Source organism: Glycine soja, chromosome 14, assembly GCF_004193775.1.
Source record: "Glycine soja cultivar W05 chromosome 14, ASM419377v2, whole genome shotgun sequence".
Taxonomy (NCBI): domain Eukaryota; kingdom Viridiplantae; phylum Streptophyta; class Magnoliopsida; order Fabales; family Fabaceae; genus Glycine; species Glycine soja.
In genome coordinates this window covers 6046637-6073507 of record NC_041015.1, presented here as the reverse complement: position 1 = coordinate 6073507, position 26871 = coordinate 6046637, and the positions used below count along the sequence as shown (strand labels likewise).

Genomic DNA, 26871 nt, shown 5'->3' with positions numbered 1-26871 from the left:
CCACCGTACTAGCCATAGCCAGGTCCCCACTTGTGGATGATTTCTCGCGATGATATGAACTTCAATTTTTTTTATTTTTTTTTAAGGATAAGAACTTCGTTATGAAGAATCTGAACTTAGTATGTTGATTATTGTGTTTGTATTTTGAATTTAAGTGTCTTTTTTTTATAATATTCCAATAAGACAAGTATTACATATTTAATATTTCAAGTAACTTTGAAAAAAAATAGTTAATCAATTATAAAAGATTATACGAAAATTATCAATTTATAAACAAATCATAATACTTGAAAACTAGATTCACAATATTTGTGCAATCAATGAAGTAAATTGATTATATTTTTTTAATGACTTTGAAACCTAATGACAATATTTTTTTAGAGAAAATCAAATTAATATGCCATGATTAAAAAATAATCTTTTTGTTTCTTTTTATGTCATGTTCTAAAAATTTATTTTTTAAGTATTTATTTGTACATCAAAGTTAATATTAATATTATATTTGTCTTTATTTTTACTTTATTCTTAAAGATTTTATGTGCTTATTGATCATAAATGAAAAATTAGTAAAGGTCATATTAAAAAGTAAAAGTAATTTTAATATAAATAAAATATTAGTTACATTTTGTTTGAATTAGAAACTCATCAAATTGGGATTTAAAATAAATTTTAATTAATATTAAAAAAATATTAGAAAGAGTGTCTCTAACCTTCCTACTTGTTAGATATGTTTTAAACAAAAAAAATAGCAAGTAAAGAAAAGTAATTGTTGGAGATCCAACTTGTCATTTTAATTGATGACTCACGTCTTCAGCTATGTGTGTAGTCTATGGGTGGCAATGTGAGACTTAATCTCACCGGCTGGTTCATTAGCGTGCCAAAAATAATCAATCCCTCAGTTTGTGTTGGTTCGCCGCGCTTAACCTGTTACATTGGCGGCCCAACTAAGGGATACATATTTATATTTAGGTTTTGGGTTAACAATTTATATATATTTTTTTAAATTTATAGTGTTGTTCAAAAATTAAAATACATATTTGTTATTATTTTTATATTATTTTATAAATTCAATTTCTCTACTACTCATAGAAAATTTATATTAAAACCAAATTTAGGATAAATAATTGATAGATTTTACGTTCTCTAACTAAATTTGTTCCTCTTAAAAAAATAATTTTGTTCATTTTGATTAATTTTATTAAATAAGATACTAAAACTTTTTTTTTCTTCTTTTTTTTTTATTTCTGGAGGAATCGGACTGTCAACCTACTTTTAAGTGGACGGATTAGGATTTTCAACACACCATTAGAAGAGAAGCAACCTCCCCCCGACCCATTTTTTGTGGGCTAGTGATGGGATGGGTCAAAATAAGCCGGACTAACTTGTTTTGCTACCTCTAGTTTAGTCATTAGCGCATTCGCAAGCAAGTTGTTGCAATTCAATCACCTCCACTCCTTTATTTAGAATCTAAAACTAAAAAGCCGAGGAAAAAGAAAATAATAAAAAATAATGGAGAAAAATACATGGACCATACAATTTCTATGGTTCTGGAGCATGTTTGGTTTACCATCCAACTTGTTATGTATGAATTCTAAGACAAAATTCATATTTTGCTACTAAGTCCGTTTGCAACAATAACCAAACATGCGCCTAGACTTCTAGTTCAATGGGATTTGGATTCTACATTCACACATTCATGCAATCATGATCATGGATAATCTGATTTCATCAGAAGGTTAGTATTTTAAAGATATTTTTTAAGTGGAATTTACAGAATGATTTATAAATCGATAGATCTTCACCAGACAATTCTAAATGTCTAATTGTGAAGTGGAATGTAAGCATGACATAAACTCCTATAATGATATACTAAGATCAGGCATGATAAAGTGTACCTGAATCCTATGGGTACCCACAAAAATATCCGCAAACAAAGTGATTAACACAATATTGGGGATGGGTATGATGAGGCACACACACATGATAACTGCTAAATATGAGTTATATATTTTTTATAATAAAAATATATTGAAAATATCTTTAAAAATATTTATGTAGCAGTTATTTTTGGCTTAAATATTAAAAATTGATATTTTTCTTATTTATGACTTGCAGATATGAAAAGGAGGGATTAAAAGCAAAAAAGATCCAGAAAAATATCAAAAATATAAATAAAGAAAATTATTGACATCAGGCTCAAGTCCACTTCAGCAACTATAAAAGAGAGTCAAGTTCAAGTTCATTTGTAGCTATAAAAAGGGAGTCTCAGAGCACTCTAATAAATAAGACACATAGAGTCTCTAAGCATGTCGAATCTCAAAGCACTTTAATACACACTAAAGACATATCGAGTCTCAAAGTACTCTAATACACAACTAAAGCATGAGAACTCTCCCTTGGGAAATTCTTTCTTCTATTTCATCATTTCTATTCTCTTTTTTCATCTTTTCTTCTCTATCAGTTCCTATACTCCTTTTCTAGTGTAAGATCCCTTGTGGCTATGAGAGACTAAACCCTTAATTAGGGTCTAACAGGCCTAAAAAGCCAAAAGATGTATTGTACATTTCATATTTATCAATGCAAAAATGTGTTTTCTTTCCTATTATCCTTTCTTACTTTTAATTTCATGCATCAATTATCCTTACATCATCTTTGGGGGTTAGGTGCTCGACAGAGGATAATTCTTAATAGAAATACAAGACATTCAGGAGATAGATAGGTAAAATAGATTTGTCATCATGAGACATCAGAGACAAGTATTCTAATAGATGTGGATAGGATAAATTCACCTGATTGATAGAGAAAAATCATAAATAATACATTTTAGGTAAATAAGACATCTTAAGTCCTAAGATTCTCATCTCGTTAAATTTTCTACTATTTCTTTTATTTTCTATTAATAATTATTATTTTATAACCTATTCTTTTAAATTTATTTTATACATCATCTTATCTTTTCCTCTTATAAATTAAAAATTATCCAACACAAATACAAAATAAAACCCCTGCAAAAATTAACATTCACACTTGCGAATACTTTAATACTTTATTTTTAAATACAGTTACGAGAATGAATATTATGGAATGTTACTCAAATCTAACTCATTGTAATTGCTAACTATGATAGATGTAGACGATACATAGGCTAGGGTGACATGGACTCCTATAATGATACTAGGATATATGTAGACGAAACACATGCTAGAAATCAATAGGGCTAGAAATCAATAGTACAAGTGGAACAGAACAATAAATTAATATTTGCCTTCTTGGTCGTATTGTGTGTATTTCAACCTTGCTTGACGAGAGAAATGACCAAATTAATGTATGTGGTCCTAGTCTTGGATAAATGGTCCTCTACAACTTCTGCGTACCTTCGAAACAGCTCATCCATTATGTGACACCCGAAATGAGGTTCCAACATGGACTCAACCACAGCCCTTATGGTCCTTGCAACTCGTTCTCCACTCGTTAATGGCGTAACTGTGGGGGAATCACTTTGCAATTTCATTCCAGCATCCCAATCGATTTCATAAGCTTCATGCTCATCCACAATGAATGACCCTTCCTTTTGAATCTCCATTTTCATTTCCTCCAAGCATGGTGCATAGTATGGAGCGTCAAAAGAATCCACCTTTTCCTCTTCTAAAAGACCCTACATATATACCACAAGAATTTTTCTCATAAATTCCCTCTCTAATTTTGACACATATATGGCCAAATATAATTTTGGAAAGATCCAACAATATTGTTAATAATTATAGATTTTAGTTATTAAAATTAAATCAATTTTAATTATTAAAAGATATAATAACTTTAGTTATATGTCTAATTAAATATTTGCATGTGTGGGTGTACTGGGGTTTTTCTTAGAAAGAGTATTAGTAAGTTAATTATACCTTTGATATATTTTAAGAAAATCAATATATATACCTTAGAAAGAGTATTAGTATTTACAATGAAGTTGTTTAAGTTTAGTTTTATACTAGATAAAGAGAAAGGAAAAAGTATGTTGAAGAATGGATATATATGACAGATTTTCTTCTTTACGTACCTCGGAAACCATGGTCATGAGGGAGCGTGCTAAGAGTTCCCACTGATAGCAACTATGGTCAGTGGTTGGGTCCATTGTTTCTCTGCCCATTAGAGACAAGACCATGCGTCCCCCAGCTACTATTTCTTGGGAACGTGAAGCAAGAAACACTGAAAAATCGTTTTTGAATTGTCGAGAATAAGCATCTAGAACGCACTTAGGACTGCTCTTTGATAAGTATATCTTTTGCTTGTTCAATGCTCTCCCACTACCATCTTCTAATCCACCAGGAACCTGTACCCACAACAATAATACTACTTAGTTTCACATACACATGCATGTTGTGAAAGATGTCCAACTATCTTTCTTCTTTCTAAGCACTAGTCACATGTAAAAAGTAGTCTTCAACTTAGTTTCTAAGCACTAGTCAACTATATATAAATATTCGATCTTGTTTTCAAGGATATATAATTCCTTAGTATATATATGTCTCTTCACAATATTCGGGAAAAAAATATGAAAGAAAAATTAAGAGCCCATCTCTCTTTATCCTTTAGTTTGCAATTGTTTTATTAGTTAATTTAAAAAAAAAGTATTGATGGACACTTAAAGTTGTCATTAAACACATAGTGAATAAAAGAGAAAAAAATATATAAATATTATAAATAATATGATCTGACAGGAAAAAAATTTAAAAAAATTATAAATATTTGTTAAATGTTCAAAAAATATAAATATTTATATATCATTATTCTTAATTTTACATAAATACAACAACACAAGAACAAGTATTAAGGAGACTAAGACACTAGGTCTAACCCACGTGATAAGTGAGTGGGTTTCCCTTGAAGTCTAGGTCAGTCTTCTTTTTGCAGTACGGAGCAATTTTGGGGAGAGAGAAGGACATCAGGGCTTGGCAATCATAGAGCACATGAGGGCTTTAATTTTCTCCTTCTATTTCTTTAAAAATCAAAATCCATTTATAAGACATTTAATCACTTTCAGTAGAAAGGGTTTATTTCTGCTACGCAAGATGTGAAATGAGTGGGCTATAAATAAGAGAAGATATATAAAAAAAATAGAAAATATAAAATACGAAAAATATAATAAATATCATGAAAAAAGAAGATAGATTAAAAAATCAAAATAGATATTAAAAAAATCAAAATCCATTAGGAAGACACTTTTCGCCCTCTAATTTTTACCATTTCTTTATAACCAAACGTCGGGTACCGTACAGAACCAGTTTCCAAACTGGCCATTTCACGTAATGATGCTAAAATTGAGTAAACAAGTTTCCCTTAGGCCAACTGTTATCTATTTCACATCATTTCCTTTTGTGGGTGTATTGAATTTAATTTAAATACATTCATATTGTAAAATAGTTTTTTTTAAAGTAATTCAATCATAAAAAAATTATATAGTAAAACTCTTTTTTTATATTCATGATTACTCTAAAATTATATTAAAATCTTAATTGATATAATGACATAAAAAATTATATGTATAAAACTTAAACTTGAAAAGGTAATTTAACACTATTTATGTGTCTTTTCCTAGTTATTTTCTTTTGTAAAGACTACATTGATGTTTTACTAAAATCAATCTTGTTTGAGTATATATTTTTTTTTCCTTTAGAAACAGCCTTAAAAGATATCATCACAGACAATCTGTTTCAGTATATAAAACTACTATAACTTGAGACTATTAAACTGAAATAATTTTGTGTCCTTACTTTATGAGTTTGATGGTTTCTTTTTTTTCATCTCTTTAAGTTTTATTTGAACACTTGATTTATAAATGTGTGTTTAAGTTTTATTTGAACACCTGACTGATTATGTGGATATATGCACATACACAGTGTCTTGTTAAGCTCTGTGGGTAGGATTATTTTGGGTAAAAAAAATTTAAAAAAATATTTACTATATAAATTATAAGAGATAAAAGCGTACAAAAATCATGGATATATAACAAATTTTCTGTTTCCCAATAAAAATATTTTTACTTAAATTAAGTTTCTTAATTAATACTCTTAGTACGTTAGTTAAGATTTTCCTAATCTATATACCTGAGAAAGCCAATGGAGGCTAGAAGAAGAGTGCACAAAGTGGAGGCTCTTGCTTGGGAAAAGCCTACCATAGAAAGTACCAGGGACAGCTGAAACAAAACATGGTCCAAACCCACTTCCCTTTTCCTGCTTCTGTTTTCTGTAGAAAGATGGCAATGAGCCAAAGATGTTGTTGAAGTCATTGGTGAAAAGGTCGTTCAAATACACCACCAATTCAGGTGCTGGACGATCCAAGAGGCATGTAGTGGAATACACAGTATCTAATATCTCCGAGATGACCCTTAAGACATTGGGTCCAGAGGAACAACCCAAGTCTGCAATGCCCATCTTCTCAGGCCAATTACTTGAGCAAAGAATTTGCACAATAGCTTTCTTTGTTGCTGGCTCTGCGCAAGAGATTATCGTATTCTGCAAAATTCACACAAAAACATTTCAAAGGTTTTAACAAAGCTTTAAGGACTGAGAAATTAAAATTATTTTATAGTCTAAGATTATACAATGGCCTCCGTTCATATCCCCGTGACACGTAATCGAGTTTTATAAATTTTTGGTCTGAAATTATGTTTATTTTTTTTATTATTAGTAAGAATCAAACTAATTTATAATAATTCACACAGTATTTAACCAAGTAATCTAAACCAATATATGACTCAACAACAATTAATACTACTTTCTTATATATAAGAAACAAGTTATAATATAAAATATGCTATAACTTATTTTTTATAAATAGAAATGGAGGTTATATTATGTATTTTGAGAAATGAATTAAACATTTACTATGAGAATGGCAACCTGAACGGAAGAGTTCACGGCATAGCTAGTTTCGCCCGTGCCTTTGTTCATGTGAAGTACTTCCGACGTTTCCATTTGTTTCCTTCGAGCTGTTTGCATGGTAACAAGTGTTACTATGTTGGAGTTGGACTTGAAGACGAAACCAAAAGGGAAAATGAAAAGTTGATGAATGATTCCTTCTATCCGGGGAAGTGCCTTAAGAGGTAGGAGTGAAGAGCCATAGTATTAATAGAGTCTCGCAAACTTGTCCAAGAATAGCAACCACAAAAACAAATAGAGACGATAGTTTGGTGGTTATGCCTCGTCATATGTACCGGAATATAACATTCCAAAAATGTTTTTTTTTTCAAGAGCATTGTATTTGCACATACATTTCTTACCATTTTTTCACAACTTTTTATCTTTTCCAAACACATTTTTTTCTTGAGAAGTGATGAAATTACTTCAAAAATAACTATATATAAAAGAGTTATTTTTCATTCCCAGTATTCATTTTCTTACAATTTAATAGTCAAGATCAACTATACATTATAACCATTAGCTAAATTTCAAAAAAATAAATAATAAAGATATTACTTTTAAAGTAATTTGATCTTTTATCATTTATATTACATCACTTTTATAATTTTCTTTCTTTTTTACATTTTTCTCATCTTTTTTTATCACATCATCCATTATATCTCTTACTTATTTGTTATCTTTCTTTTCATCTCACCTATTTCATGCTCCTTCTATAATAAAATATTAATGTGATATATAACTATGTGGTTTGCATTTTAATTTAGTTTATTCATGTGTTGCTTCATGAATGGTTTAGAATCTTTTATGTTTGTTTTACAAAATATTCTTTATGTATGTTTTAAATTATGTATGTTTTACGCATTTTGGCCTTTTTTATGTTGCCAAAGGGGGAGAGAAAAATGGATATTTTAAGAAATCAAGATATTATATTTTCAAAACTTTAAAATTAAACATAAATTCAAAAAGAAAGGGGGAGAAAGGGATGAGTGAACGGTAGAACAAAAATTGTATGTATTCTCTTGATTTTAGGATTGTTATCATAAAAAAGGGGGAGATTGTGGAAACAATGTCTTCCAAGGTTATTTTGATGATGTCAAAGAATCAAGAGTTAAGCAAATTTCAAAGATTCAAGAATTTAGTTTCAAGAATCAAGATTTCAAGGTTATTTTGATGATGCCAAAGAATCAAGAGTTAAGCAAATTTCAAAGATTCAAGAATCTAGTTTCAAGAATCAAGATTCAAGAATAATCAAGATCAAGATTCAAGAATCAAGAGAAGACTCAATCAAGATAAGTACTAAAAAAGTTTTCCAAAACATTGAGTAGCACAAGAAGTTTTCACAAAATCATTACCAAAGAGTTTTACTCTCTAGTAATCGATTACCAGAAGGTAGTAATCGATTACCAGTGTTTTAAAATGTTAGATATGATTTCAAATTTCAAGAGTAACAACTTGTGTTTAAACAGTTTTAAATCATTTTAAACTTGTGTAATCGATTACACAATACTTGTAATCGATTACCAGAGTTCTAAACGTTTTGATTTTTAAAATTTAAACATAAAGAGTCACATTTATTGATGTGTAATCGATTACACCTTAATGGTAATCGATTACCAGTGACTGATTTCAAAAAATAAATTTTCAAAAGACAATTATTAAAGTGACTTGTTTCTGAAGATTTTTTTAAAAGTCACAACTTTTTAAGTGACTAGTTTTCAAAAGAGTCATAATGTTTAAAAGGTGACAAGTTTTAAAGAAATTGCCGAGAGTCACAAACTTTAACTTGAGACATCAAGAGATTATAAATATGTGACCATGGCATGAATTTCTGAACATATTTCATCAATCAATCTTTCAACAATCTTTTCAATATCTTCTTTCATCTCTTTCAACACTTTCAACAGAACTTTCTATTTTATTTCTCTTCATTTTTCTAAAAGTTTTTGTTCAATACTTTCTCTTCCAAAAAAAGTTCTTTGTTCAAAAACTTGTGTTATTCATATTTTTCATTTTCTTCTCCCTTTGCCAAAAGAACAGAAGGACTAACCGTCTGAATTCTTTTATGTCTCTCTTCTCTCTTACAAAAGATTCAAAGGACTAACCGCCTGAGAATTCTTTTGACTCTTCCCTTCTCCTTAAACGAAAGATCTCAAAGGACTAACCGCCTGAGATATCTTTTGTTTCCCCTTACAAAGATTCAAAGGATTAACCGTCTGAGAATTCTTTGTCCCAACATATTGGAGGGTACATCCTTTGTGGTACAAGTAGAGGGTACATCTACTTGGGGATTGTTATACTGAGAACAAGAGAGGGTACATCTCTTGTGAATCAGTTCAAGTGGAGGGTACATTCACTTGGTTATTCAAATAGAACAAGGGAGGGTACATCCCTTGTGGATCTTTGGCTTGTAAAGGATTTTACAAGGTTGAAATGAAATCTCAAGAACCGCAGGTTGCTTGGGGACTGGATGTAAGCACGGTTTGTGGACGAACCAGTATAAATCTTGTGTTTGTCTTCTTCTTCCCTACATTCTTTAATTTCCGTTGTGTACTTTTAATTATCACTTTTACTTTTGGTTAAATTTTTATTTCTGTTCTTTACTTTCTTGACTTAGTAGTAAAAGTCTAATTGAATCTAATAACATTAAGAATTATAGATTTTTAATTAGTCAAGACACGTTCATAATTAATTCAACCCCCTTCTTAATTATTCTGATGCCACTTGATCCAACAGTTCTTGTCACTATAATTGTCATTTTTTATTATTATTAAATCACATGAATTCATTTTGAATTTTTTTTTCTCTATAGTCATACATCTAACTAGAGGGACTAAAATAGATCTTCACCTAATATTCTAGAAACCTAATATTCTAGAAAGCACTTGAGACTCTTAGAGGTGAAAAAATTATGCCTCAAGGAATTTCTACTGGTTCGTCCACAAATCGTGTCAGAAATGAAGTGTTAAATTTTTATATTGATTGAAATTTTTATATTGATCCAAATTTCGTTTATAACTTTCCTTTTTGACACTTCATTTAATTTCAATCAATATAAAAATTTAACACTACATATGCATGCTTGTATCATCCTAAATTTCTCACTAAAAGATTTCAAAAGCTTTTAGAGTAACCTAACAACATACATTGAAAAATAGAGTACCTTCTTACAAAAAATTACTTGACAAAAGTGAATCATTTTTTTAGAGGAAGAAAGTGAATCACATTGTATTTAAAATCAGCTACTTCATATAAGCTAATAGCTAATTAATTAATCAGCTGTCGATCCAAAAGAAAACACAAAGGGTGTTCAAATATTCTCTATTTTTTAAATTAAATGGAATTAAATCTTAACGATTGAAAAATTTAATCCACAAATTATTGATACATCTACTATAAAGAGATGTCCAATTTCTTCACAAATGGAGAGGATGTGAACGCTAAAGGAAATTGATTTAACTTTTTTTCTTTTCCGATTAGAGAAATAAAGAACCAAACAAAAAAAAATGAGTGGATCCTTCATAAATATTTTCTCACCATTCGTATGATGGAAAATGTGTAATTATTATTGTGATTTTCCAACTATCCAACATTTATCGCTCGTTATTTTATCTTTTATCCCGCCGGATAATTGGAAAACCACGGTAATAATCAGAACATAGAGAATATTCATGTTTGGTTCATAATTACATATTTTTCATTCATAACTTAATATGAATAATTCTAGTAATTTGTGAATGAAATAGTTGTAAATAGTGTTGTTATTACTGAAATTATTATCTTTTTAAAAATATGTACGTATTTATTAGTGTAGTTTTCCAACTATCCATTATTATTAGTTAAACTATATTCCTGTTTGGTTCATAATTACACATTTCCATTAATTATCAATGTAATAATCAGAAAATAGAGAATATTCATGTTTAGTTCACTAAAAATAACACTATTGTGAATGTATTTAATTTTTTCCTTCAAATATTATAAATAAATGAGTCATTACATAAATAAATAATTTTATTCTTAAATATGAATATTTACAAAGATTAACTAACAATGAACTAAGTTTTCAGTTCTCTTTTGTCTCAAAAATTTCTTTCTCAAACTTTGAAAAATAATATTTAATAAGATATAATCTTAGTAAATAAAATAAGTTCTAAAAAAATTTGTAAATAGTATTATTCTCAAGCGATACAACAATTGGAAAAATTCAACCATGGTATCCGCAAAATTAAATAAAAAAATAATATATACATGCTTATAAAACAATCACAAATTATTCATACAACGAAATAACAGTTCATTAAATAAACATTAACATTTCACTAATTCAATTCTTGAACAAACAAATAAATATTATTACAACACAACTCAATAATTCTCATAATTATTGGACTCAATTCTTTGGTTTCTAAAATCGGTGTGATTTTAAATTCTTTAAAAGGTCTATGAGCTTATATTCATGTAATGACATCTCATTACGTTTCTCATCATAAATGAATGTATTCAAAATCTCTTTCTCGTCCTAGATGTAGATATCTCAAATCTCTTTTCTATCTCATATGGAGGTAGTATCTAAGATCTCATTCATCCTACATTGAGGTATCTATCATATTCAATTCTCATAATACAATAAACATACATTATCATCACTTTCCAAAAGATGATCACCAATTCACACATAATTACAAAACATCATTCTAGAAAACTACCAAATAAATACTCTAATTCCATACATGTTGTTAATTCACAAAGTCATACCCTAAATTATGGCATCATATAAGTCAATGATAGCTAAACACAAAATCCAAGCATGCTTATTTATGAATTTTCAAATAAATTTTAAGATTTAATATGCAGCTAATGAAGATTTGTACATTGCAATACTCTTTTTTGTAAAATTAAATTAAACCCCACGCGACATGTTTGTATGATTATATCAGACACTTAAATAATTTCAGGCAAGAATAACACGAAACCTAAATTTTACAATTACCACAAGGATTAATTCACATAAGGATCAATGTATCAAATTATCGATTTATGATTAGTAAACTCAAGAAGACGCATATCCAAAAATCTATACCATAGAATTTTAAAAATATATTGTTCTACTCACCTCTTGAAGGATAATAATTTACATTCTTCTCTTATTTTTCCTCTTCTCTATTTACTGCATGAACAAGAATTCTCTTTGTTCCTTCCTTCTTCTTAATCCTACATGTTTTACTAATTTTTGCCCGATATCATCTATAAAATAATTTCAAGGATTATCAATTCAAATATAATAAATATTTTATCCAAACTAGATATACAATATATTATTACTCTAATAATTATCTTCACAATAATAATCTTTTAATCCTTTTAATTATCATATGAAATTGTTACACTTTATCTTATAATTATTAAATAATTTCAGTAATTCTTATACTAATCACCTATCTTTTTAATAATAAAATAATTATTTAACTCAATCAATTTTAAATAAAGTATTTAAAACAATTAATCATACTTTTTTATTTCAATGAAATTTAATATATTACAATACAAACTCTCTCTCTCTATATATATCATTTTAATTCAAATAAACTTTTATACTATTAATTTTTATATTGAAACTAATAACAATAATTATAAGAAAAAAATTTAGGATGTTACAATTTACATACTAAAATGTATTTATTTATTATAAATTTTAATTATATTAAACAACATTATCCTAAACAATAACAAACTAAAATATTAGATCTTCTTAAAATTTTATTTGTTCCCACGCCCAAAAGTAGTATGAGGTCTTTCCAAAGTACATTAATTGCAAATAAACTATTAATTTCATATTTGAAGTATCATTCTCTCCTCTTATAGTCTCTAAAACAATAAAAATCTTTAATTCTTGAAATATTAAATATCCATGCCTTTAATCTTTAAAATTAATGTATTTTAGTAAAGCTCAAGGACTAATTTACAGAGTTTTTTTTGTAATATTTGAAGAACTAATATTTCTGAAGAATTTGAATGGTTTTTATTTTATTTTATTTTTTACTTCAGGGATCATTTAAAAAAGAGGTTGTAATAATTTAATTAAGAATGTAGTTAATGATTTATTTTTTTTATTGTTGTCGATCACATGTGTCAAGGTGGCCCATGAATAGAGTAGAAACTGATTCAAGTTTCAAATGAGCACGTGTTTAACGTTTCAACATCATGGAAACTCTCGTGTGTTTCCATACTTCATGAAAACAATCGCATTTGTAAACAAGTATCGTGTATGTAAAATAAACGAAAAGGAAGAGGAAAACGTGATATTTTCTCCTTTTTTTCTTTTTAAAGGAAACGCAAACCAGAAGCAGCAAAGTTGCAACAGGGGAAAATGGCCTTCTAGAATGCTCATTTCCCAAAGACAAGAATCACGAAAGCAATAGAATACAAAGTCAACTTGATTAATTATTCGAGGATTTTGGTTTTGGTACATGTTCATATTCATATGTAATGCAGTGATTGACATTATTTTTTTGTGGTGTTGCATGTGCATGTATCGATGTTTATTCTAAAAGCTAAGAAGCGATGATGTTATATAAACCAGTGGTTGTAACTTTCTTTAGGTGATTCATCAATTCCATTTTATTCCAACTTATATTCATGTACGTAATTATTCACATGATAAACTCATTTATCATACTAAATAGATGTAAATAGCTTTAATTCATCAAAATGGGTCTTCGAAGAGGATCTGTTTGATGGTTGAAGGTTGACGCAAGAGTAAACATTAGTCAGTGTGAAACCAGACTCTAGTAAAATAACACTATATGCACAGTATAACTAGCTACTTTTTGTCGTTCATTCTTTTTTTTTTTTACAACAGTAACAATTATCAGCATCAAGCTTTTTAAAAGAGATGAGCGACGGTGGTTTGGACCACAATATTAACATTTTTAAAATGTCTACGATGCGATTGTAATTGAAATTATTATTTTACAATTTATTGTGATATCAATAAACATATAACGTGATTACAAACCGATATTTGAAACCTTGATAACATCAAACTTAAGACCTCGTGTTCACTATTCAAATTCCAAATTCCAACCTTAATGAGTTAAACAGTATACATATACAGTTTTGTCTTTGTGAATGAACCTTTTATAAGTTTGAGGAAAGAAATTATTATATAGTATACCATTGTGAGGTTTCGATCACTCTCCACTTACGTTATATACATAACTATATTTTTCACTCTAAAGAAATATGTCATGGTCTGCATCACATAATACTTTCTCCTCAAAGATGAGTTAGGAACAAATGCTAGTTAAGAGATATAAGATTGATTGATCCGTTGGAAAAAGATAAAGAGAGAAAGGAGGGAGAGAAGAGCTATGGATTTGAATCTTTTCCACTAATATTTCTAATAGAATGAACATTTATTGATAAAAAAAAATACAAGTTGATCACTAAAACAAAATATTATTCTGCAACTCCTCATGTGTATGAGACGAACAAACATAGAGAATGAGCATGTGGAATACTAAACAAGGATATCCATCAGCCCAATGCTTGTGTTGACTTTTTTGGGCCTTTTCAGGGTATACAGTGAACTAGACCTTTACTTCATACGCAACATTAATTAGATTTTTATTTCTTAAAAAATATTTTTGTTTTTATCACTTAATTTCTTTTATTTTTTTTGAATAATTTCTTAATAAATATTTTTTGTTACCTAGTTTCCTTTTAAAATTTTCTCAGTCGATGCCTTTTTTTTTTCTTCCTTTTGCTGAGTTATCATTCGATACTTCTAAATATCACATGTTTTCAATTACTCCCTTTAAATTGCATATCAAACGGAGAACCCACGATATTTAAACAAACTAAAAAATAATATTTTTCATAATATTTGAATAAGAGTTAAATGTTCATGCAATAAAAATGTAAAGTTATTTTACACTATAAATCCATAATAAATGAATGATAATACAGTTTTTAAAATAATTATTATAAAAATTAACAAATATGTGTCATCTCCTTCCAATTAGTGCACCCCTTTTTAGATTTTCACAATTTTAGTGTTTAAAAATATTAATATATTTTATTAGTTTATTTTATATATTTTATGGTTAGTGAAAAAACTCAAAACATGTAAAATATATAATAAATGTTATCTACTAAAAATATTTAGGCATAACTAAGTAATGTTATTACATATTGTATTCCTTTTCTTTTCTTTTATTTTCCTTTACTTCAATTTTGAGTCATTAAAATCATTTTTTATCCTCAAAGATATTAAGAGGTAAAAAACAAAGCAAGTTAAGCAATTTATTTTCTTTTTTCTAGTTAGTGTTTGTAGTGAGTCTTCTTCTTTTAAATATTTTATTATATTATTTTTCTTATATTAAGATTAAGATTTAGTTTTTATTTTATTTTATTTTATAATTTTATTTATAACAATAATTATTAATAAAAATAATTAAACTATATATTATGTAAACTTTTTATTTAAGGATTTAAATTTTCTTTTAATTAAATTTATATATAATTTCATTGATAGAAATAATTATTTATTATTAGGCAATTATTATTTTTATATGAAATATTATTTACTATTGAACTAATGTTAGACAACTATTAATAGTAAAAATTAGTTACTTTTTTTTATCATGTGTTCAATTTTTGTCCCCCTTGTAATTTTTCTGGTTCCATTGATGGATGATAATATAAAATTATTTAGGGTATCAATATATACCTTATTTTCTCTTTAGGTAAATCAAATGAGAAACAAAAACTATTTAATAGTATGTTTAGTTAGAAGATAAGAAAATATGAATAGCTATAAACATTGATACAATAGATCCTACAAAATATGAGAACCAACAAGTGGTAATATTTAATTTGGTCCCCTTAAATAAGATTTTGAGTTCAAGTCTTATAGGTGAGAAAAAAAGTGATTAAGGAGAGAGATCTCATTAAAGGTGATTAATCAAGTTTTAATCTATATTAGTCACCAATAAAATTAGTGAATATTTCCCACTGATATCATGATGACTACAATAAGAAAAAATGAGAAGAAAAAAAAAACTTGACCTTTAGAAAAAACAATTGATTTATTTTTTAATTTTCTTTTCAATTCAAATTTCAAAATATTCCCACTTATTTTGTTTTCCTTCCATCCAACTAAATGGACACTTTGGTAAAGAATTTTTTTATGAAAGACTTATCTAAAAATATAAAATAAAATGAAACAAAAAAAAAAATAATTTGAAGATCAAATTAAGTGTCTGTTTGTTCTAATATTGAAGAATGACTCTGAGTTTAAATTTGATTTTAGATAATTTTTTACATTTTATATAGTAGAAAAAAGTTCATAACTAATTATGTATCCATAATTGATTTTAAATTAAAGTAACTTTATAAATAATTTCTGTTTACTCCTAACTTATTTTTATATAAAAATTTAAACATAAATCACATTACCTAAAAATTAATTTAATTTAATTTTATAAAATCATTTTTACAAAATTAATTTTATTAATACTCATCCAAACACACACTAATAATAAGATTATGTAAATATATGATTTTTTTCTCCCCGGTAAAGTGGAAAGATTGAGAAAATAAATTACTTTTGTAAAAAATTTCATCATAAAACATGAATAGTTAAGTTCTATTTAGTCTAAATTACATCTTCAATTCCCTTATAATTCTTAATATGTGATTTTAACTTTCTTTATTTTTTTGTCGTAATTTTGATCCCTAGTTAAGAAAATCCAAAATTTTGATTCTATTTCACCTAGAACCAACATATTCACCTAACATAGCATAAAAATGATTTAATTAATTAAAATATAAAAAATAATAGAAATAAATATATACAAATTCAACTAAAGTATTACTGTTTATTAAAAATATGAAAACTAAAATAAAAAAATAAAAAAATCAAAATCATAGCATAAAAATTATAAGAGAAACAAAATTACAATTTAACATTCCATATCTTTTATGTTTCTTTGCCATATATACTAGCATAAAGTACTAGGATCATGCATTTCCTAATCAACCTCGTCAATAGATTGGCCCGTTCTCAGGAAAAAAAAAATCCTCTCTATCAAACAGTTATTCCATTCCGTTTTAGGTTCCTTTTTTTCTCAAAAACTCGTGACTATTCCTTTCTAGGAGTTCAACGTCTAAAATATTTTATACAATGAGATGTTATAAAATGTGTTAAATTGTTATCTTTTAAATATATTTCTTTTGTTTGCACGTATTTCTTTCTTTAAAGAAAATTTCATTCCAAACATGACCTGGCACTAGAATAAAACACCCTTTTTAGCATAGATTCAAACTTCAATTCACTATATTATAATAAGAGAGTAGTTCCTCCCATTAAATTCAATCTCCATTAATAACATTGATCTTTTATATACAATGACTATTGTTTTTATTGTTTAACTTTTCTTTCATTTTATTATATAAGTATTCACATGAGATAATTATTATAATTATTTTATGCCACCAAGCTTTTTTTTTTAATGTTTAATACAATTATATATTTAAAACTCCAACTCAAGATTATTATTTAAAATAAAATAATTCCGTGTTGATTAATTCATTTGCTCAATAGTTTCATTTTATCATTTAAATGCAATTATAAATATTTTCCTTTTTGTTTTTTTTTTTTGAAGAATTTTCCTTTTTGTTTAGAATTACAATAATTTCTATTTAACATTTGCTATATTTGTTCTGTCAAAAAATATTTGCTATATTTGAATGAAACAATTTTTTTTCTCAAGCGATAGGAAACTACTGAATGTCTAGTTAAGAATTAAGAATTTAAGATAGAATCACATTGAATATTTATTAACTTTCTTTAACAATTTAAAAGATTTATATATATATATATTTTAGTGGAGACAATAGATTCGTTGTGATCATGTACTAGCGAATAATTTCTGGTATTGTGATAAAAATAAATAAATAAATAAATTCTGGCATCGACACGTAAAGGAGACTCCACTCACAGAAAGACAGCACACAATTCCTTTCCCACCATGTTCATTATTCCCATTGTCTACGTTTACTGTTTATAACTGAATCTAAGACAACATAAATTTAACATCGTGTTTCTCGTTTTGATCTTGTTCCTGTGGTTAGAGTTTAGAATTTGAAGTAGTAGCTGCATTCCATTTTTCTCCCCTTGGAAGCACGAGGTACCCTTTATTGTTTGAACTGTCTTCTTAGTGTTTGATGAAATGCTGAACCAGATTTTTCAGGTGAAACAGATGGCATTGACTTTGAAAGAGGAAGACGCAGCTGACTGGGTTTACAGAGGGGAAGGAGCAGTTAATCTTGTGCTCGCTTACGCTGGATCCTCACCTTCTTTTGTGTGTTTTTTGGTTTCTTTCCGTTGCTTGTTGTAGCTGAATTGTGTGCTTATATGATTTTTTTTTTCCAAGCTTAATGTGTATTGTGTGTGTAGATTGGGAAAGTGGTCCGCATACGTAAGGCTCCAAGGAATGGATCGCAGTCAAAGAGTGTGAGTGTGAGGAATAGCATAGCTTTGACTCCACATGAACGTGTTCTCTGGAAAGATGTGCATCAACTTATCTCCTCTTCAGACAAGGAAATAGTTGGTCAACTATATGTGCAGCATGTTATGAAGCCTTTGCTTGGTTCCAACTCTGTTGATGCTGGGGTATGTATGTATGTATGTATGTATGCATGCATGCATGTATGTATGTCAGTGACTGTTGCATTGTCCCTCTTCTAGAATTTTTCGTCAGAAACCCATAAACGGAAGTTGTTTTATTGACTGAAAGTGGTTGTTTTTATTATCATGTGTTGAAGATCAGTTTTGTTATTGATAAAAATGGGTTTAGTGAATTGCTGTGATTTTTGGAATGAAGTGGTTAAGATGTTGCGTGAGAAAGTAAGTGATTGTGATTGTGATTGTGATCATTGACCTATGCCTCCTTGGTATTTGTTAGATGCACGTCCTGGTGACCAGGGAATTCCTTGAGTTGGTTGAGAAGAATGTTTCTGGTCAACGTCCTGCGTGGCGAGTTGAAGCTGCCAGGGTTGATGCACATTGTGATTTTGGCCTTCTCATGTCAGATCATTCTCTCTTTGCTTATGGTAATGTGATGTGTAACACTGAACTTGCTTCTACTGTTTAACATTTTTCTGTTTTTCCTTTTAAATTAAATATATCTAAGTTTTAGCACTGTGTCATAAATAGCTGAGATATCATCATTTGCCAGTATGAGGAGTTAGTACATAAACTTGTCAAATGTTTGAAGGTTCTGTATTAAGCTTTATGTTTCATTTCAGGCAGTCAAGGATCTAGCCTCTGCTTATCTGTTGAGATAAAGGTATTGCCTGCATTATGTCACACACTGTTATTTTTTGGTTTATTTTCTCTCCTTAAAGAATACTTCAGTTTAAATTGAATATCTTTATCTCAGCTTCACCCCTTTCCTCTCAGTCTTTCTCTTTCGCTTGGTTGTAACAATAACTTTTATTTTACCTTGAAAAGTAGCCCAAATGCGGATTTCTTCCTCTTTCAAGATTCATATCTGAAGTAAATGCTATCAAAAGGAGAATAACCCGATTTGAAATGCACCAAACTCTGAAATTGCTTCAAGGAGAGGTACATCCTACAAAATTTAACCTTTTATGGTGATCTAGTGGCTGCATAGTGCATACTTCCTGTTGTCATATGTTCTAGGCTCAGCATTTAATTCTCTGTCTTATGATTGATGTTGTAATAGTCAATGTCCATTATTTATTTGGCATTAAATCTGAGTTAGAAATTCTTTGAATATGTTTGTAGATATCGCAACTAAGTGAGTACAATCCACTTGATCTGTTCTCTGGATCCAAGGAAAGAATTCTGAAAGCTATTAAAGGTCTCCTTACAACTCCTCAAAACAATTTTCGTGTATTTTTGAATGGCTCTCTCATACTTGGAGGACTGGGAGGTGTTGCAAAAAATACAGATGTTTGTATTGCTAAAGCATTTGAAGATGAACTTAAGTCAATCATTCGAGCTGATGATGATCTATGTACAAATAACTTATCTACTCTTGTTACTGAGGCTTTGCAAAAATCAGGAGTCCTTGATAAGCTCCTGAAGGTGCAGAAGCTTGATAATATTGACATAGAAGGGGTCATCCATGCATATTATAACATTACTTCTCAACAGTGCATGGTGTGTAAGGAATTGAGTGAAGAACAGGCAAAAATATATACCCCTTTGCATTCAGCTTCACTGGATGAAAGTTTGAGAATTGTAAAGGACTACCTGATAGCAACAACTGCAAAAGACTGCAGTTTGATGTTGTGTTTTAGACCAAGGAATGAGGAGGATTCTGGATCTGTGTACGATAATGTATATCTGGACTCAACGGAGCAATCCTTTGATTATAAGGTAGGCAGAACATCACTGTTATTATTATTGGTTGAAATTTTTGGTTTATAGTGTTTGCATGAATCTGTTCAGTTCATTTTAATGTTGATTTAAGGCCTTGCTTGGGGATGCTGCAGCTTTTTCAAAAACTGTTGTCCTGTAGGTGCTATAAACAGCTACTTCTAACTGTCACTCAGAATTTGTTTGGTGAAAGATATAATATGATGTGAATTCACCTTAATCAATAATGGGTTTGGTAGAAGTTATTGTACCACTGCTCCAAGTATTTAAAGTTACTAAAAACAGGTGTTATAAAATTTAATGGGTGCAAGGTCAAATTAGGAAAAGATAAAATGTTTCTAGGTATTTCATACTTTTTCAGTCACAGCAGCTTTGAAGAGCATCCCCATTGTAGTACTTCTCAAAAAAGACAAGGGACTTTTAAAAGAAACAATCAAACAATATTTATCAGACATAATTTATGATTTATGCCGTAGGTTGCAATTCTTAAAGATGCTATTCTTTTTATCTTTATCCAGAAAAATGAGTTTCAGCTGTAATGGTTATGCACTGAATATCTTAGTTTGTTTGCAATTTGATCTATATTAGGTGTATTTTATCGACCTTGATTTAAAGCGCTTAAGTAAAGTGGAAGACTACTATGAATTAGATAAGAAGATAGTGAACTGCTACAGACAAATCATCAAAATGGATCAAGGAAGAAATGAAGAGACAGGCTTGAAGGCATCTAATGCTGCATATTGAGATTTAATAGGTTCGATAGTGTTCTTTTCTTACTTCATGAGTATGTTGGGGCTGTCAGATTCCCCTGTTTACGTGTTTGTGCTTGTATTTTTATTATTTTTCCTGGTTCATCTAGTATTTGTTGCCTCCTGAAATATGATATCTTATGAAAATAACTTTTTTTTGCAAAACATATTTAGTGTTAGTATTCTGCATGGGGTGCGTTGGTTTGAGAAGCTTGTTTGTTATTATGATAAATTCTCTCATCACTGTTTATAATGTAGTCTGTAGATATGTGGCCCACGACAAGTCTCAAGGACAGATGTCAATTTCACAGTTTTTTGTCGGCTAACGCTTTTGGTTCAATCAGCCGGGAAAGGATAACATCGATTGGATTTAAAAAATTTTGAGACTAAATTACGATGTTCATGTTAACTATAATCATATTTAACTGATTTTATAATAACTAGACCAGTGAACATGCTCTGCACGGGCAACACTGTTTGTTACAGAAAATTTAACCATAAATATACTTCGACCTAGAGTATATTTAGTTTCACCTAGGTCGGAGCATCTTCTCCTCAGCCTCGATTAGGATATTTTTGGTTTGACCACGGCCAAGGCCTAAAACATCTTCATCTTCAACTTTGGTCTTGGATTAAAAATCAAAACCAGTTATATAATCAGTTTTGGATATGTAACTGATTATATAGCCAGTTTTTTAAAATTCAAAACAAGCTTTACACAGATACCAAACTCGGTTATGAAAAATAAGTTATGATTATGGTTATGAAATCCAACTTTCATATGATTACAGTTAGGTTATTCAAATAACCTGACCCATGAACACCCATACCACTCAAGGCGCATGTGGTCTTTGTATTGAACACCTTTTCAAAATTCCATAATTAGACTAATTCTAGACAGTTCTCTCACTCAAACTCGACACCAAAATTTAGAACCAAGTTCTGATTACCAAAATGGCTCAAAGAACTCAAGAAAAAGAAGAGAACACTCTCAAATATATATATAAAAAAGTTAAAACAAGGAGAAACTCTATTTATACTAATTCTACATAGCTATTCTGGTCCAAAAATTAGAGAAAATTATACAAGAATAAATTGATTAAAGAAATTATAAAAACATTTCCTTCACTGGTACTTAATAGAAATTTTGTTGTACATTCTTATCTTAAAAAAGTGTTGACAGCACAATTGAAAAGCTGCCATGAACTAGAAGTTAATTCAAACCGTGTCTACTAAAGAGGTTTAATTTTCCTTTCTTTCAATAAAGACTCAGGAGTCAAGACACATACTAGAAATATATATCTCAAGCTCAAGTAGAAGAAAAGGTACCTAAAGTAGTAGATGCTTTTTGTATGCATTTAGTTCACTTGGGAGCGCATAATAGTTGACAAGACATTAACTTAAATTCCGACCAGCATTTATCACCAGTTACCCACAACTACCAGCACTGACACAGTGACACTCCATTAACTCTTCAACTAAACTTCTTGAGTAGAACATGCCCATAAATTCATGAAAGCTTAGTCAGGGAATAATAGATGGGAGTTAATCAAGCAAATCTTCTCTGTACCTTGTTTTGGCATTGTAATTATAGACTCCAAAATCATGTCTAAGGTTTCATATATGAATATTTCATATCCTTACACACTTCCACATGATATATAACATTCTTTTTGTTATGTAATGTAATGATAAATGTTATGACCTCTCACCTCACTTCTTCTAGAATCCTATACTTACATTCACAGGCTGAAGTACTTTCAGCTGTTTTGTTCATTTTGGTGTAAGATTTATCTACTTTTTGGTTTATGTGAGGTACTTGTGTGGTGTAAGTAGAACTTCTGCTGTTCAAGGTGCCGGCAAAAGGTGATGAAGTTGATTGCAACTGTTGAAGGAATCGCTTCCATTGTCCTAGACCCAGACAAAAACACAGTGACAGTGATTGGTGAGGCTGATCCATTAAGGACAGTAAAGCCTGTTAGAAAGTTCAGAAAATCAGCAACCATTGTGAGTATTGGCCCCCCAAAGGAAGAAAAGAGGAGAAGAAGGAGGAAAAAGAAAAGGAAGAGAAAAAGGATGCTGTTATTCATACTCCGAATTTGAGCTAGAGATGTGATGTGTGGCCTCACTGGTATGTGACTGTTGAAGATGGGTATAGTCACTGTTTCATTAAGTAAATAATTAATTTTTCTTGTGCCATTCGTACTATCTTGTTAATTTCTTTATGACAGATAAAATAGTTTATATGTTACCTCTTCTTTGTTCACGTCCAACCTTGTCTCACTGGAACATCTGCACTGCAGGAGCAGAAATTTAAATTGATTTTTTTGTCATCAAAACATGGTATCGAAATTATTTATGGATGAAGCCGTACATTATGTAAAAATTATCGCATTGATTTTACATTCTTATTGTCGAATATGATGTGATTCACGTAACCGAGCTTATCTAATAGAATGAGGTTATTGCTATTGTAATTGTTGTTGGATTATTGAATATGATGCATAATATGTATTCCTCTGCTTGAATGGATTGAGTGTTGCATTGAATCTGCAGAATTCCTCGGCTGCGAGACTGGCCGTATAAACTATAATGATGGTTCTAAACATAGGCCATAATCAATTTTATTTGATCCGTACGGAGACAATGCTCTCTTCTTTTTCAATATCTGCATTAGTAGCAAGGTGACTATAAAAAGAATTACATGGTCACTAGTTTGGACTGAGGCATGAAAAAAAATGGTTCTATAAAGATCAACCCTTAATTAAAAACAAAAAAAAATTGAAGATGGGCAAATGAAAAAAACTAGTTACAGAAATTAAAATTTTGGAAAATACAAGTAAGCATTATGTTATGATTTTCATAAAAATCTATTATCTATTACTTGTAACATTTGTATAAATAAAATTGATGGACCAATAAGGTCCAACACAATTAATAGATGATTGGATTTCTTAAACATGCTGATAACTTTGTTGGAAGTGACAAATCCCACTTTAGTGATCTCTACGTCTCCAGGGTTAATCCTACGACTTCCGGCTTTGGGGATACCTTACTTCCAACAAAAAAAGAATTGATTTGCGTGGTCTGTTTGTGATTGTGCAAAGCTAGTGAGCAGCACTATGATATGTTTGTTGACCAGACCAACAGTACAAGAATTTGTAACATAACATTATGGATTGATGATATTATGTTGCCAACTTGCCTTGCTGTGTTAGATCAAATTAAGGTTGTTAAACTTCATTCATGGATCGTAAATTTGTAGTAGTAGAAGAACTGTGAAGATGAACAAATAATAGCATGTACAATGAATCACAAGAAACGTCTTGATCCAGTGTCGTTGTGACAAGGTCACATTGATATCAGGACATGCACTTCACATTTCCTATATCTAAGCAGTCATCTAGCTACAACATCTTGAACTGAAAAAAGATAATGATACGAAGACTCAACTTACACGTAACTTCACATTCACAACCAGAAAATTACACCTGAGCAGGTAATTGGTGGACTGACCAATTCAATGTTAATTAATGGCAAAGCATACGAACCTTTTTCTTCTAAATTTGAGACTTAGTAAAACAGTAGGAATTGCTGTCTGTTTAGCCTGAAGCAAATTTTATCTCTCAAATTCAAGTAGGAGAAAAGTGTTAGGGAATTTCACATCACCTGCCTTAATTCTAAGGATGCAACTTATTTATATGTAGGACAACTTCACTTGGGCATAGGACTAATTACTTACCACTACCTACACTGCCAGAGTGACACTCCATTTACTCTTCAACCAAAAATTGTTAAAAATAAACTAAATTATTCTTTTCTAAGCTAAAGATATAAGACATATTCTCAACACTTGTTTTTGTACCTAGCATTATAATTATGGACTGAAAAAATAATGTCTAAGGTTTCATATGTTTCATATTGAAAATTGTCAACAGTACTTAGTTGAGATTTTGAATTTAAACAATTATCTTATCTTTTCTCTTATTTAGGACTTTGTTTGTACCTTTATAATTATAATTTATGAATATGTAATTTTTCTCTTTAGTTTATCATTTTGATAAGTTACTTGTGCCTATGATAGATTATTTTGTAGGGATTCCAAGTGGATTGAAAGGCACCTTAAAGCAAAGATTGAGAAAGCTTAAAAGGGAAAGTTGCAGCAAATTTTGGTTCAAGCCAGAAAAGATTTGACTTAAGCGAAATCAAAACAGAATGTGGAGCTTTAGAATCCACTTAAGCTGAAATTTTTTGTTTAAGCTAATCTTCATTAAAAAGCTGTGATTGATGGGGATTTTATAAAAGAGGACCAGATCTCTATTTTGAAGGGGGCTTCGTTGCACAACAAAAGGCATTATTTGGAAAAAGCTTTCCCATTTCTCTCTTCTTCCATTTCTTCCTTCAATTATTGTATTTTGGTGCTACCCATGGAAATAGGTAACTAGATCCTGCCCTTGTTTGGGGTTAGATGTAACTAAATCTTATATTTTCAATTATTTCTTTTGAAATATGTTTATATATGCATCTTGTTTTTTAATATTAGTGTTTTACTTCTACTCTTAATCGTTGTTATGATTTGTTATTGAGAAATACTTCTATAACTTGATTTTTGGATGAAATTATGATTGGAAAATACCCTCTTCATCTTGAATCATAATAGAGCAATTAATAAACCTTGGAGTTAGGAATTGGATGAGGGTTATTGTATCTTTGAGTCATTAAGCTTAAAGTAAGTTCCTTTTATTAAATGTATAAGGGATTGAGATTTAATAGAGGAACATAGATTCTTTTTCATCAAAGAATTAGAGATTAGAACATTATTTTTGAATGATGACGGATATTAATATTAAATTTCAAGATGGATATTGTACTTTATTGTAAAGAGAGTTTGATTCGATGAAATTTAACTTCATTTGATTTATAGTATTTTTATGTAGAAACTCAAAAATAATTTCAAACTTGTGTTTTATTGAATGTTATGGTTTTATTGTTTTATTTGTTACGTTAGATAGTAAAATGTTTATAAAATTTGTCAAGTATTACGCGAGTATCCAAGGCAATGATATTTTTATTGAATACTACTTGATTATTCAGTATGTTTGCCAACGAGTTAATGGGTTTTTTTGGTGCCTTTGCAGAGACTTGCGTCTCAATACTATGCAACTTCACATTTTTGTACTTATCTAAGCTTTATTCTTTTATTCTTTGAAGTTTAATTTCTTTATTTTGTTATCTTGTGCTTACTTTTGTACTCTAGCTCCGTGTGTTTCTTTGGAGTCCATGCTTGTAGGGTAAAGCCTCTGACAAGTTCTAAATTGATGCATGGACGATTATTGGAATACCTTGTTATCGCAACCAAGGCTTCTGAGGTTTCATATCTATACACACTTCCACAGGATAACATTCTTTCTCTTATGTAATGTATTAATAAATAAATAAGATTGATTAAGTGATTGAAAAGAAAGAGAAAAAAGATCCTCAATGTATAAATATTAAATTTTTTAAAAATTTTATAATATAAAAATAATTTATATATTTAAATACTTTATTTTTGAATTATTTTCAAAATTATATTTAAAATTCAAATTAGTACCGTTAAAATATTCATTTTTAACATATTTTCTCGGCTTTTTTTAACTCTTTAATATATTTTTTCAATTTACATCAATTCATAATTATTTTTATCCATTATTATTTGATGATAAAATATAATTTTAAGTTATTTATTATGGAGTTTAGAATTTAATCATATATGGTTTATTTTTCGTATTTTTTTTGTTGATAATTATATTGA

At 29.2% G+C, this 26871-nt stretch overlaps 2 protein-coding genes across 7 annotated transcripts; one reads left to right on the top strand and one right to left on the bottom strand.

Annotated features, from left to right (window-relative positions):
- Positions 1-3027: 3027 nt before the first annotated feature.
- On the bottom strand, positions 3028-7143 carry LOC114384567 (jasmonate O-methyltransferase-like). Its single transcript, XM_028344265.1, has 4 exons — positions 6897-7143; positions 6102-6509; positions 4055-4327; positions 3028-3655 (listed from the first exon to the last, which is right to left on the bottom strand). The coding sequence occupies exons 1-4, from the start codon at positions 6993-6995 to the stop codon at positions 3290-3292; spliced, it is 1146 nt and encodes a 381-aa protein (XP_028200066.1). The 5' UTR covers positions 6996-7143; the 3' UTR covers positions 3028-3289.
- Positions 7144-17875: 10732 nt separating this feature from the next.
- Positions 17876-23480, top strand: LOC114385136 (inositol-pentakisphosphate 2-kinase-like). Of its 6 annotated transcripts, XR_003660847.1 has the most exons (10): positions 17877-18109; positions 18173-18283; positions 18379-18594; positions 18887-19034; positions 19230-19270; positions 19438-19548; positions 19732-20328; positions 20917-21082; positions 22914-23208; positions 23309-23480. XR_003660847.1 is itself a non-coding variant. In XM_028345125.1 (9 exons), exons 2-8 carry the CDS (start codon positions 18182-18184, stop codon positions 21070-21072), a joined length of 1371 nt encoding a protein of 456 aa, XP_028200926.1. In that variant the 5' UTR covers positions 17877-18109; positions 18173-18181; the 3' UTR covers positions 21073-21082; positions 22914-23480. The 6 variants fall into 6 exon arrangements, 5 of the variants coding, with proteins under 5 accessions (XP_028200929.1, XP_028200926.1, XP_028200927.1 ...); XM_028345125.1 differs by having other exon boundaries at positions 22914-23480; XM_028345126.1 differs by having other exon boundaries at positions 22893-23480.
- Positions 23481-26871: the final 3391 nt, after the last annotated feature.

What these genes read in the sequence shown, in the direction of transcription:
- LOC114384567 (XM_028344265.1), bottom strand. Translation starts at nt 6,995, where the DNA reads ATGCAAACAGCTCGAAGGAAACAAATGGAAACGTCGGAAGTACTTCAC. An exon ending in CCGTGAACTCTTCCGTTCAG is followed by an intron (nt 6,510 to 6,896) that starts GTTGCCATTCTC and finishes TGAATTTTGCAG; the next exon opens with AATACGATAATCTCTTGCGC. An exon ending in TCATGACCATGGTTTCCGAG is followed by an intron (nt 3,656 to 4,054) that starts GTACGTAAAGAA and finishes GTATATATGTAG; the next exon opens with GGTCTTTTAGAAGAGGAAAA.
- LOC114385136 (XM_028345125.1), top strand. Translation starts at nt 18,182, where the DNA reads ATGGCATTGACTTTGAAAGAGGAAGACGCAGCTGACTGGGTTTACAGA. An exon ending in TCATTCTCTCTTTGCTTATG is followed by an intron (nt 19,035 to 19,229) that starts GTAATGTGATGT and finishes GTTTCATTTCAG; the next exon opens with GCAGTCAAGGATCTAGCCTC. An exon ending in GCTTATCTGTTGAGATAAAG is followed by an intron (nt 19,271 to 19,437) that starts GTATTGCCTGCA and finishes CTTGAAAAGTAG; the next exon opens with CCCAAATGCGGATTTCTTCC.